Source organism: Anomaloglossus baeobatrachus, chromosome 9, assembly GCF_048569485.1.
Source record: "Anomaloglossus baeobatrachus isolate aAnoBae1 chromosome 9, aAnoBae1.hap1, whole genome shotgun sequence".
In the NCBI taxonomy this organism is placed as follows: Eukaryota; Metazoa; Chordata; class Amphibia; order Anura; family Aromobatidae; genus Anomaloglossus; species Anomaloglossus baeobatrachus.
In genome coordinates this window covers 189197852-189210221 of record NC_134361.1, presented here as the reverse complement: position 1 = coordinate 189210221, position 12370 = coordinate 189197852, and the positions used below count along the sequence as shown (strand labels likewise).

The 12370-nt window shown below is 42.8% G+C and overlaps 1 protein-coding gene across 2 annotated transcripts in view; it reads left to right on the top strand.

Moving 5' to 3' along the window:
* NR5A1 (nuclear receptor subfamily 5 group A member 1) overlaps window positions 1-12370 on the top strand; it is a 221402-nt gene that overhangs the window by 143196 nt on the left and 65836 nt on the right. For both annotated transcript variants that reach the window (XM_075322827.1, XM_075322828.1), the window contains exon 5: window positions 9208-9327. In XM_075322827.1, the coding sequence (XP_075178942.1) occupies window positions 9208-9327 (120 nt within the window). The remainder of the gene's footprint in view (window positions 1-9207; window positions 9328-12370) is intronic.

Genomic DNA, 12370 nt, shown 5'->3' with positions numbered 1-12370 from the left:
TCCAATTCCTCGCATGACACCGACACACCACCCAGGGGAACCACTTCCATCCATCCTTCCAGGGTGAGCTGGACCCTTTTCTGTCTTTGTTTCCTAAACAGGCCAGTATACTGCTGATCCGCTTACGTAATAGGACTATGATAAGTGTGTAAAGGGACTTAAAAAAGTTATGGCTTTCTGATTGCGGTGAGACAAAAACAAGAGTACTGCCAAAATAAACTCCCTAAAAGGGGGTAAACACAGAGAGGTAAAGTTACTATCTACAAATGTATTGTACTGGGTGAGAACCGCTGCAGATAAAACTAAATAAAGTAAAAAAAAAAAAAAAAAAAGGTTCACCCCGATTTAATTTTACTTATTCGGCGCGGCTATGGTGCCTCGCTGCCTTTCAGTATTCTGTCGGATTCCATAGACTTGTCGCAAGTTTGTGTATTGTTTTCACTCGCTGCTGTAAAATCCATTTTTACATCTAAAAGTTGAGCTCTAACCTGTCTTTTCTAGCAGTCGTGTACGACTCATTTCAGCAAGCGCCGAATTATTCCGCTAACTTCTTGACCCTTCTCCGCGTTTACACCTTTGACAAAACAAGAACATTTTCTTCAGTCCTAATAATTACACAGCAGCGTCTGGCTGCCGTGTGTGGGATTGCGGCGTGACCCCATACACACAACACAATGTAAAGTCATTTGTTTGGAGAAAGGATGTGTAATGCACAATTAGCTTCCTCTCTATAGTCCTTCTTGGGCGTTTGTCCTATATAGATGCATAGAAAAACGTAGCAATGAATGATTTTTTTCTTTATTTTTTTATTTATTTTTTTTTAACTTCCATACACAAGCGAACTTCCATGGTATAATAGTGGAAGATAATGCAACGCTTAACAAAAAGGGACATCCAAAGCTCCAGCACTATTTTGAGCATAAAAGCAAACGAGGAATGTGTTAAGGTGATATTCACAGGCAGCATATTTGTTATAACCGTTTCTAAAGATCTTTTATAATATGATATTGAGGGAAGGGACTAGTTGCAAGGGCGTTAGTTCTCTCGGCTAGTTGGTCCCCATAGCATATAAGCACGCCCCTGTGAGTGTACTAACATGCTAATGAACGCGCAGAGTCAGAGGCATGATTGTGCTCACTTCTAATGCCACCGCACCCGACGCTGGATTTCGGCTCAGTGAGTATAAACCCCAGACTACCGGTCATGCGCACTATGAAGCCGAGTGTATGTGACACGCCCCACCAGGGCCTGGGGGCACTCGGAACCGGGCCGGTTCTGTTCTTTAGGGAGGTTGACAAGGCGGCAGGGCCCAACTCCGTGACCCTGGCGGTGTTGTTAATTAAATAATGAAATGGAGGAATATATTTACAGGGGATAATGATTCGTGACGCCACCTGTGATCTTTGGCTAGGTATGGCCGACGCAGCTTGGACGAAACCGCTGGGGCAAATGGTGATGCAGCTAAGATGGTACAGCTCCCCACAGGTGGAGCTGGGACCCCAGGGCAAACGTAGGCAGTTTTCAGCCAGTGGGATGTTTGAATAGCACGGGGCTGGCAGCGCAGGCAATGATTCCAGGACACAGCGGGATGCAGTCACAAGTTCTTTACTCACAGTTGTCAGTTCCAGGTTAACACATCCGGCCGGTTGAATGCTGCCATTGGAGTACTGAGTCCTGCGGTGATGGGATCCAGCCGATCCCTAGACAATTCGGAGGCACAAGACCGGTGCACCTTTCTGTGTCCTTTTCCTGGTCGCCTTCTTACGCTGGCTTCGCCCTCATGCCCTGCGTCTCACACACAGTGCCCTGAGCCGGTGTCCGCGGACCCTGTTTTTGGAGGCTCTTCTGCCTAATCCCTTGGCCCTCTGTTGTCACCTTTTTAGTGGACTTGCATGTGGTTGTGGCATCGGCACTTGAAGTTACCTCAGCCTCCGGGTTTGCTAGCTGAGCCTTGTAGTTCTCCGCTAGTATAGGGGCCAATCCCCTTTGCGGCCAAGTCCCTCTGTGCTGCCCCCGCGTCAGCAGCCGGGCTGCTCGGATCCGGATCCGCGGTGACTTGAGGGGCGTCCGGACCCGGGGCTCGTGTGGCCACTCAAAGGGGGTATTTACAAGGGATTGAGTATTTAAAGTTCGTGACGCTACCCGTGGTGTGTGGTAAGGTGGAGTACCACCACTGCAATTGCGAGTACCTGTGGCAATGGAGTGGGCAGGCAGGTGTTTAACCCCTCCACGGGTAGGGGGAATGCCCCAGGACTCGGTGGTGGTGACAGGGAAGTGCCGTTGGGAGTGAATCGGTCACTTGCGTACTCACTCAGTCCACAAAGCTGACACCGACAACTTGATAAACCAAACACCGCTGTCGCTGAGGGGGAGCACGTTTGGGTTCCGTTCCCTCTGGTGTTGCCTGATGATCTATGACCTTTCCCTTGGTACTCAGTACACTTGCTAGTTGGCCCCTGTAGTATAGAACTAGTCAGGTCCCGCTCCCCAGTATGGCTAACTGAGGGAGCTTGCTCTCAGGGTTCACTCTTGGGATTTCCTGGACCATTTTTAGTGGAAAGTCCTATCCCCCTCGTTGCGCTAGTACCTCGATTTTGGAGCGGGTGGAGAGCAGATCTTGAAGGCTCCGTTCTCATCGGGTCAATTGTCAGGTTGCCTGAAGCTACTCCCTGACCTAGGGTCCACGTACCCCGTCGTGCCCTGGTCCCAGCCCGGTGATGGTACAAGGCCGCCGGCTGTCCTCCTCGACAGTTCTGTGCCCCTTGTCACGATCCCCTGCGACTGGGGGCCAGCTCCTAGTAGGCCCAGACAAACGTCTGCCACCTAGTTACTTCCAGGGAGCCCAGCTCCTGACCTCCTCTCTCCTTCACTCTCTAACTCTCGACTCCTCCTACTGACTCTCTCCTGACCTCCCATTAACCAACCCCCCAAGTGGTCAACCCTATTACACTCAGGCTGTCCACTGTTGTGTCTGGTGGGTGTGGTGCAGAGTGTTCCTAGGATTTTGATTGGCTGGTATTGACAACACCGTTAGTTGGGAGTTCATAACCAAGGAGGAGATGGATATTGCATAGAAGGGCAGATTGCACAATACCCTGTGACTACCTGATAGGCCAGGGCGTCACACCTCCACACCAATTTGTCGGCTGTGGATGCAAGCCCACGGGTGGATTTCTCACTTCCCGTGGCTCTAGGACCCTTTCCTTTCCTTTCCTTTCCTTTCCTTTCCTTTCCTTTCCCTTCCCTTCCCTTCCCTTCCCTTCCCTCGGACGAGCTCCTCCAGCTCCAGTTCCCAGGACCTCTCCCTTCCGCTTCCTCCTTTGTTCTCTGTCTAACTCGTTCTGTATGTAGTTTCACTTTCCCTCTGCACACTCTGTTCTAAGTGTCCACCCACTAACTATCCCATCTTCAGACTGGGTCCGGGAACTGTGCTCTCTCTAAGTTGCAACTCGCCCTAACCACCGCCTGATGGAGTGTAGCTATACTAAGAGTGTTTGTGTGCAATAGTCTGTGTGCTCCTCCTTACCAGGGAATAGGATATCACACCTCTGGCTGAGGTGCAGTACCTCTGTGGCGACTGGATCCTTGGGGGAGCCACATACGCGTTCCGGCTTCAAACTGGTGTAGGGCACATGACTGGAAGTTCCGGGGACTTTTGATCATCTGCACTGACCCTAAACCCAGCATTCTGAGGCCATGCAACGGACACAGGTACGCGCATCACTGCCGATGACGCTGGCATTGAATAGTATATTAGCACGACCCTGTGTGCATACTAACATGCTAAGAGGGCAGAATGAGCACAGGAGCTAATGCCTTTCTGACTAGTCCCTGCGCTCATTAGCATATCAGGAGTCTGAGGATATGACGACCTTGTAACTAGTCACTGGCCTCATTAGCATATCATAAAGGATCTTTAGGAATACTTTTTCTAAAGATCTCTTTATCTATGCTAGTGTATACAGGGACAGTTAGGCAGGGATTAGCAATATTCACCTAGAACTGCTCGTAACGTAGATTGGGTGCAGGAATATGGTGTAAAAATTTCAGCACCAAATCTACATCGCTTGGCCAAAAAATACACAAAAATGGTTTTGACGCTGTTTCAGTACTGCTTTCTGCCAGGAAGTGCAAATTTGGTGGCGAAATGACTGCACCAGATCTCAGCACCAAATTTGAACCTCGATTAACGTTTCAGGCCTCGGTTAACTTCAGCTGCTCCATAGAAAATGTATGTATGCTCAACCTCTAGTCCCTTATTCTTTGGATTTGTGGCGGGCACATAGGGATCAGTAATTTATCCTTTATTCTATGGAATGTTGGTCCAAGGTATTTGACAAATACTTTTTCGTAATAAAAATGAAAAAAAACAGTCTATTTTAAGTGCCATAGATGTAAAATGAAGAGGCAAAGCACATGTAATATCTACTTTTTACCATGATCGTGGGCCAGGGGAGAAATGGGGGATACCAGTCCCCCTATATCTCATGGAGCCCCCACCAATCACTATAAGTAATGATTTATATAGCCCAAAACACCCATTTGATGTCCATGATTTTGCAGTTAGATGTCCACATACTTCAGGCTGCAATGTTTGTGTCCGTCATAGGCTCTGTTTACATTAGAACTAGGGTTTTAGTTTGTTCTGGAAAACAGTGCTGTGTCGGATCCTTTAGTACAATGGATCAAAGCAGTGGTTAAAAGGAATCGGTCAGCAGGTTTTTGCTATGTAATCTGAGAGCAGCATAATGTAGGGGCAGAGACCCTGATTCCAGCAATGTCACTTAGTTTACTAGAAGCAGCAGTTATGATCTCATATCGCAGAGCTCAGTTATTGAGCTGTGCATAACCCCGACCTCAACAAAGCAATCTGTATGCAATGTACAGTGACAGAGAGCTGCTAACTAGTGCTGGGGGTGTGGCTGAACTAGGAGGTATGAGCGGTATAAGACCAGTTCTCCTGTAGTGATAATCTCTTGCTGATAAAACACTAATTGTATTGATACAGCAAAACACAGCCCAGTAAGTGACACATGTCATGATTCTGATCTGTGGTGCTCTGCTCTCCTGTAGACTCGGTGTTCTGTTTTGTATTTTTCCCATCCTCGGTTCCTGTGCTGGAGTTGGGAGTGGCCTCTCTCCAGACGCCTTGTTCCGGGTGATTGCTCTGCTTCATTAGGGAGCAACCTCACCAGAAATGCCACCAGTCGTAGTTCCTACCTGCAGTAAGTGCTTTGGCTCCAGTTTGTCTTTTGACCTGTTGTTACCTCTTTCCTCCCGTGTCCCTGTCTCTGAGGTTGTTTCCTGGCTCCTGACCTCGGCTCCGCTTTTGCCCAGTGTACCTTATGTGACTTCCTGGCTTCTGACCTCCGGCTTGTGCTCTGACCTTGGCTTTGCTTCATCCCCGTGTTCCATACGTGACCTCCTGCACCTGACGTCCTGCTTGTTTGACTTCCTCATCACTAGTTCCTTCTGGTGACACCTAGTGGTAGTTTGTATCAGGGTCTCTGTCCCTACATTATACTGCTATCAGATTACATAGCAAAAAACTGCTGACAGATTACCTTTCAGGTCATTTTCAGCCATTTTTCATCCAAAATAGTTATTAATGCTACTTTTCATGCCGATGTGACAGCTTTCTCAAAAATGACTTGCTTTTCTCTACCCTTCGCGTTGTTACATTTTCATTTTAATGTATTTTTGGTCACCAGAATAGACGTCTGTACAATAGGCAACATTATGAGATCCAAACTGGTTAACGAAACGATCTTGCATTTTTAGCATTGGAAACATATTGGCAATGTTATCGCAAAGGACAGAAGTCTATTCTCAGAGAGACAATGTTTATTGTATTAGCTGCAAGTACATACGATTAAAACTGTCGCATTGTTCAATACGTCTATTCTTGCTTCACAAGGTTAGAAACTTAGCCGCTGCAAGAAAAGCGTCACAGAGTGCGGTACTGTAAGGTAGCTAAATAATGTGAATTGGAAATGAAATGTACAATGGGAATGGAAGTTTAGGAAAACAGATAAATACATTTCTGCAAGGCCTTGAAGACTTAATGAGATCTGAATACTGCTCACCTCTTTGACTTGCATGACTCGTGAAGGGTTATTTCATTGGAACAAGTGAAACTTTGCCATAAGATGGAGTGGTGGTTGCCAATCAATATTCAATGGGTCAGCCAAATTTAAGATAGTCATGTGGTTTCTGGCTATAGAAGGTCACAGTGTTTGGATGTGCAAAATGCTCCCTGTCTTTCCATTGTTCCTGCTGTCAGTTTTCATTGTAATAGGTAGCTTTCCTGATGGATTTTCATCTCTCCTTTTTGGACCCAGCAGGAGCTCACCCTCCACCCAGCTACTGATCATCAGTATTCTCTTGGTGCTTAAATACCCCCTTCCTTCCCTGGACTGGTGCTGGCGATATTATTCAGTTCATTCTAATTCTCATTGCAAGCAGGTGGCTTGCTCTTATCTGTGGTATCATTGCTGAAGTTCATGCGTTTTCGCCCTTGGGTCTTCCTTTACCATTTAGTGGGGTTGACAAAGCGCTCATCCCATCTGTTCCCTATTTAGGGCCTAGCATAAGGGATACCTAGGGTCAGGTATCTGGCTCGGCACATAGGTGTTGTACATATCTAGGGCGGTGAGGGATTCCAGGAACCAGCTGTAGGTTTGGTCAGGGGTCACCATCTCCCCCTTCCTTTACCTTTTGCCACTTACTTGGTAGTTCCCCATACCTAGCGTGACATCTAGTCTGTACTCAAACAGGGGGTACATATTCCCTTTTGTGGTAATTGGCGAGACGCTAAGTAGTTTGACCTCTGTTCATCTAGTTGTTATCGCATATCCTGTGGATAGTTGCTAACATATTTCTACTGAACAATATAGTAAAAAAAAAATTCAGTTACACTCTGAAATGTAAACATTGAATAAATGAAATTGGAATTGCATTACTGCTATAGAAACTATGTATAAAACTAAGTACTTAGCGCAAAAATGGGTAAATTTAGGAGAACCCAACACCAACGATAAGGCGTATCCCTTTCTTGGGACTCTAACCTTATATGCCTCTACATATATCCTGCACAAAGTGAGTATTAAAACATAATTATTAATAAATATTGATTCAATATTCATTTAATGTTACAGTATGTTTTAATACTCACTTTGGGCAACATATACCTTGATACTGTGAATAGTGCTCTTTTTTGAGGGGTACACATACAGGGTTACTTCCCCCTTTTTTTTCTCTCCTCTTCTTGTATTGCTATATTCATTATATGTCTATACCCAGGCTGAAAGCCTAAGTGAATACGCCTTGTCTCTGGCTGTTGGGCTCTCATGAATTGGCCAATTTGTGCAGTAAGTACCTCATTTTTTACAATGTTTCTATAGCAGTAATGCATTTCAAATTTCAGAGTTCAGCTGTATTTTTTTTACTATATTGACTAGTTGTCATGGCTTGCACCTATTCACACTTGTCTTATTCTTGGAAATACTGGTCAGTTTTTTTTTTTTATATATATTTTTATTTTTTATTGGAATCTCATGAAGTTCTAAGCATGTATGGTAGACATATAAAGTGGTTCTAAGCAACTATGGTAGGCTCTTCAAAAATGGTTCTTCAAAATCCACCGCACACTCAGTACTGGATACTCTTTTTGGAACTTTGACCGTATTGCTGGACAACCAGTTCTCAATACGTGCTGAACATTTTCCTGGATAGGCACAATACTCTCTATCCACATTATACAATAAGTCTTTCCGGCTCACCATCCCTAGGTGTCTTAGAGAAAATCATGTTGAGCTTTCCAGACCATCAACAGAGCACGTGTCGCATGAATTAAGCTCCGGAGGGTGTCAAGTCCAGCAGCCGTGCCACAGCTTAACATAGGAGCCAGAAGATCCAAGTAGTTAACGGCACATCTATAATCTAGTCAAAAATACCACATTTTATTTGAAATCCATAAAAAAACAAGATTCTGTACAAGATCATTAAAGCCTAAGGTTTTATGATCTTGTATAGAATCTTGTTTTTTATGGATTTCAATAAAATTTTGTATTTTTGAACGGATTATGGATGTGCTGTGACCTCCTTGGATCTTCTTTCTCCTATGTCTCTTAATTGACCCCTCTGACACCTTACTGGTCCTAATTCCTCCCAGCTCCTGGACTACAATGGCCATGATGCTGACTTGAAGTGTCCTACATGGCGCTATCGCAGATTTGAACTTTCCATAGGCTTCAGTCCCTCAGACAGTCTTTGAGTTACCATCATTGTCTTGGTCTTTAATGGTTGAACATAGGTATAGTCCTCTTCTGACTTTTGAGCAGGCCTCTCTCTTGTCAGGTCTCTCTCTTGAACATAGGCATAGTCCTCTTCTGACTTTTGAGCAGGTCTCTCTCTTGTCAGGTCTCTCTCTTGAACATAGGCATAGTCCTCTTCTGACTTTTGAGCAGGTCTCTCTCTTGTCAGGTCTCTCTCTTGAACATAGGCATAGTCATCTTCTGACTTTTGAGCAGGTCTCTCTCTTGTCATGTCCCCTACCAAACATAATCATTCTCACCTACATACACAACTGTGCATAGGTCTCAGCTCCTTAATGTTCACTGTGACCTCAGCACAAGGCTTCAGGTTCAATGACTTCCCCCTTATATCTACTGGACCTTCAGGATGACATCTTAGAAGCTTATTCCTGATGTCTTCTACTCAACCAGTAGATGGTGACAACACCAAAGGCAGAAGCTCACCAGCTCTTAATGAACGTGTTAGGCAGGTGCATGGACCCTTGGGCATTACAAATGTACAGTTCAGCATATCTTGGCCTATAGATGCATCAATAACGGGGATACGTATCTCTGCAACACTTTGTAATGGGAGCTAGTGTGGGTTATCGGGGGATTATAATCCTTATAAGTGGATCCATTGGGGAGGAGAACTCTTGACCTACCACAGAAAAAAATAGGTAGCAAACAAAAATGCCCAAGTGCTTTCTCTTTTACTTTAACACTTGACAGCAGCATTTTTGGACAGAATCGCCCCACAAAAGTCTTTATGTAACACCAGCATAACGCTCCAGACTAATTTGTCCTCTATCTAATCCAACCCTCTTTTTAATGCTTTTCAGATTGCAATTTTAGACTTGATGATAACTTCTCATTATTCATCAATATTTCCTTGTTTCTGTTTGTTTTTTAGGTCAGCGACCAGATGATTTTGCTGCAGAATTGCTGGAGTGAACTACTAGTGTTTGACCACATCTACAGGCAAATGCAACACAGTAAAGAGAATAGCGTTCTACTGGTGACAGGACAGGAGGTAAACTAGAAAAAAATATATACAGTATATTGTGGACCATATCTACTATTGCCAACCTTTTTTAAATCTCATGGATGCGCTACTTCTGGGGCGGCTGTGAGCTGCTATTTTTAGGCTGGGAAGGGCCAAATAACTATGTTCCGTCCCAGCCTGATAATTGCAGCACCTAGCTGCCTGTTTTATCTTGGCTGGTTATCAAAAATAAAGGGAACACCAGGCCGTTATTATTTTTGTTTTTAATTATTTAAATAAATAACTCAGCAGCGATCTCAGCAGCGTTCTCGCTGTGTGTGAAGTATCCCTAAGTCATGTTTACCTGTTTCTCATTGTCCTCTCTATGTGTTTAAGATAAATGACTGCAGCAGGATCCTTCCCCCTGACAGGTCTGCAGTAATAATAATTAAAAAAAACCTGGAGTAGGATCCCTCTATTTTTGATAACCAGCCAAGGTAAAGCAGACAGGTGAGGGGGTCTGCAGGACGCAGTTGTCTGCTTTACCTTGGTTGGTTCATAAAAATAGGGGGACCTTACTTCCTTTTCTTATTTATTTTGTTCACAGCAGTGTGCAGGCATCTTCCCCATATTGTTCACTGCATTTATATAAAAAACACTAAAAAAGCTAAAATAATTGTCATTCTTCAGATATTAAAAAACATTTTGAAAATTCAAATCCTCAGGGAGAAAATAAGCAGCAAGTGCATGAGATTCCAGAAATCTTCACTTTGCCGGTACTGTAAAGCTGTGAGCGTATGCTGAGCATTTGATTAATATCTGCATCTCCTGGCAGAAAAAAACGCATATTTTTGCCTTGTGTTTTTCATGCATTTAGGGTGGAAAATTGCTGGCAAAAATGCTGAAAAATTCAACATGCTGCAGTTTATTTTCTGCACCTAATCTGCAAGGGCAAAATAAGCAACGTGTGCCCACTTCAGAATTCTCATTGATTTTGCAGGCATAAGGATTTACATGCAGTTTTGTGACAAAACTGCACCCAAAAACGCATAAAAAAACTCATAAAAAATGCAGTGTGTGCACATAGCCTAATGGTATGTGCGCATGCAGAGTATTTTGGTGCAGAAATTTCTGCTTCTCTTGGCAGGAAAAATGCAACACAAAATGTTTCTTTTTGCAGCGTTTTTTATGCTTTTTTTTGCTGAGTTTTTTTAATGGTTTTCTTTGCATGCATTTTGATAGCTTTTTTCCCCATTGAAAGCAATGTGTGCACACTGAGTATTTGTTTATTTTCTGCACTAAATCTGCATCTCCTGGCAGAAAAAAAACACATATTTTTTATACTTTTTTGCATGCGTTTTCATGCATTTGAGGGATAAAAATGCAGGCAAAGATACTGAAAGAATTGACCTACTTCAGATTATTTTCTGCATCAAATCTGCAAAGAAAAAAAAAAAATTCAACGTACACTACTCTTCAGATTTCTCATTGACTTTGCTGGCGTTAGGATTTGCTTGCAAAACTGCACTAAAAAAAGCATAAAAAAATGCAATACAAATGCACTGTGTGCACACAACCCTGCTTTTTTTTTCACCCTTGAAAAAACACATTTTGTGAACAATTCTTTATATATGACCTGAATAAGCACCTACCATTTAGTCATGTTGCAGAATTCAGCTCTGCATTATTTTTTTTTTTAATTATTTTATAATTTTTATGTTTTATTTCTATTTTTTAGCAATTTTATCATAGTATAATATATTGATAAAATGATATAATAATCTAAAAAAACTTATATATATATATATATATATATATATATATATATATATATATATATATATATATATATATTATATGTACACAGTATATATATAGAGAGATAGATAGATATGTGTGTGTGTATGTATATATATGTATATATATGTGTATTTATATATATATATATATATATATATATATATGTATATATAATATATATATATATATAGACATCTATATATATCATGTCACATAATCAGTTGTTGTATGGGTTCCCGTGTAATTACAATGCATGCCGGACACATACAGTCTAAGTCTAAGCAGATGCTACTTGTTTAGTTTAGCATTTTTTATTATTATTTTTTTTTTTCGGGCTCCAGAATTGTTGCTGCACAAAAGGCACAAACAATGATCTTGCGGAGAGATACAAGGTATCCACAAACACAGGCAGGGAGGGCTTTGTCCTGGTTTTCACCAGCACTCAATAGGGGGACAGTGTGGCCAGGAGCGGCATATTTCTCAAGAGAAGGGACACATCCCCCATCTGTATTTACAGAAGGAGCTGTGAGAATAAGCTGCTGAATATAGGAAGTAACTAACAGACAGTTTCCCAGTTATAGGTAATTCATTAGGTATGAGTACATGCTATTGTTTCCCAGACTCTCAAAAATCAAAACGCAAACAGTCACAGACCTATATTCACATTGGTTCCCTATACATAGTTTGTTAGCCATATAAGTGCCAATCACCAGGATTTTCGTATATAACCTAAAGCCAGTGCTATACTGGCATTATCAGGCTGATTCTATACATACCTATAGTGGTCAGCTCGGATGTTTAGGTTTTGAAATCCAAGAGAGTAAAGTTTATAAAATTAGCAGCTTCTTGAGTGACAGCAGCTGAGGATCAGATAATATCTGGGGGGGGATTCATAGTTATCCCTCTCTGTTAGAATTATCATAGGTATTGTACAATCGATTTTATTTTTTACTTGCAGGACCTGTGGTGAGGTCATACCCATGTGACCAGAAGGGGCAGGGCCTCAGCTAACAGAAAAATGTTGCTTCCTAATATCAGCTTTGTTGGCTGAGGCCCCACCCCTTCTGGTCACATGAGTATGACCTCACCACAGGTCCTGCAAGTAAAAAATTAAATTGATTTGAAAAATACTTATGTTTATTCTAAAGGAATTTGTGACGCACATCCGGCCTCGTTAGCGACGTCGCTTCGTGTGACACGTACGAACGACCACTAACGATCACAAATACTCACCAAATCATTGATCGTTGACACGTCGTTCAAATCCCAAATATCGTTGATGGTGCTGGAC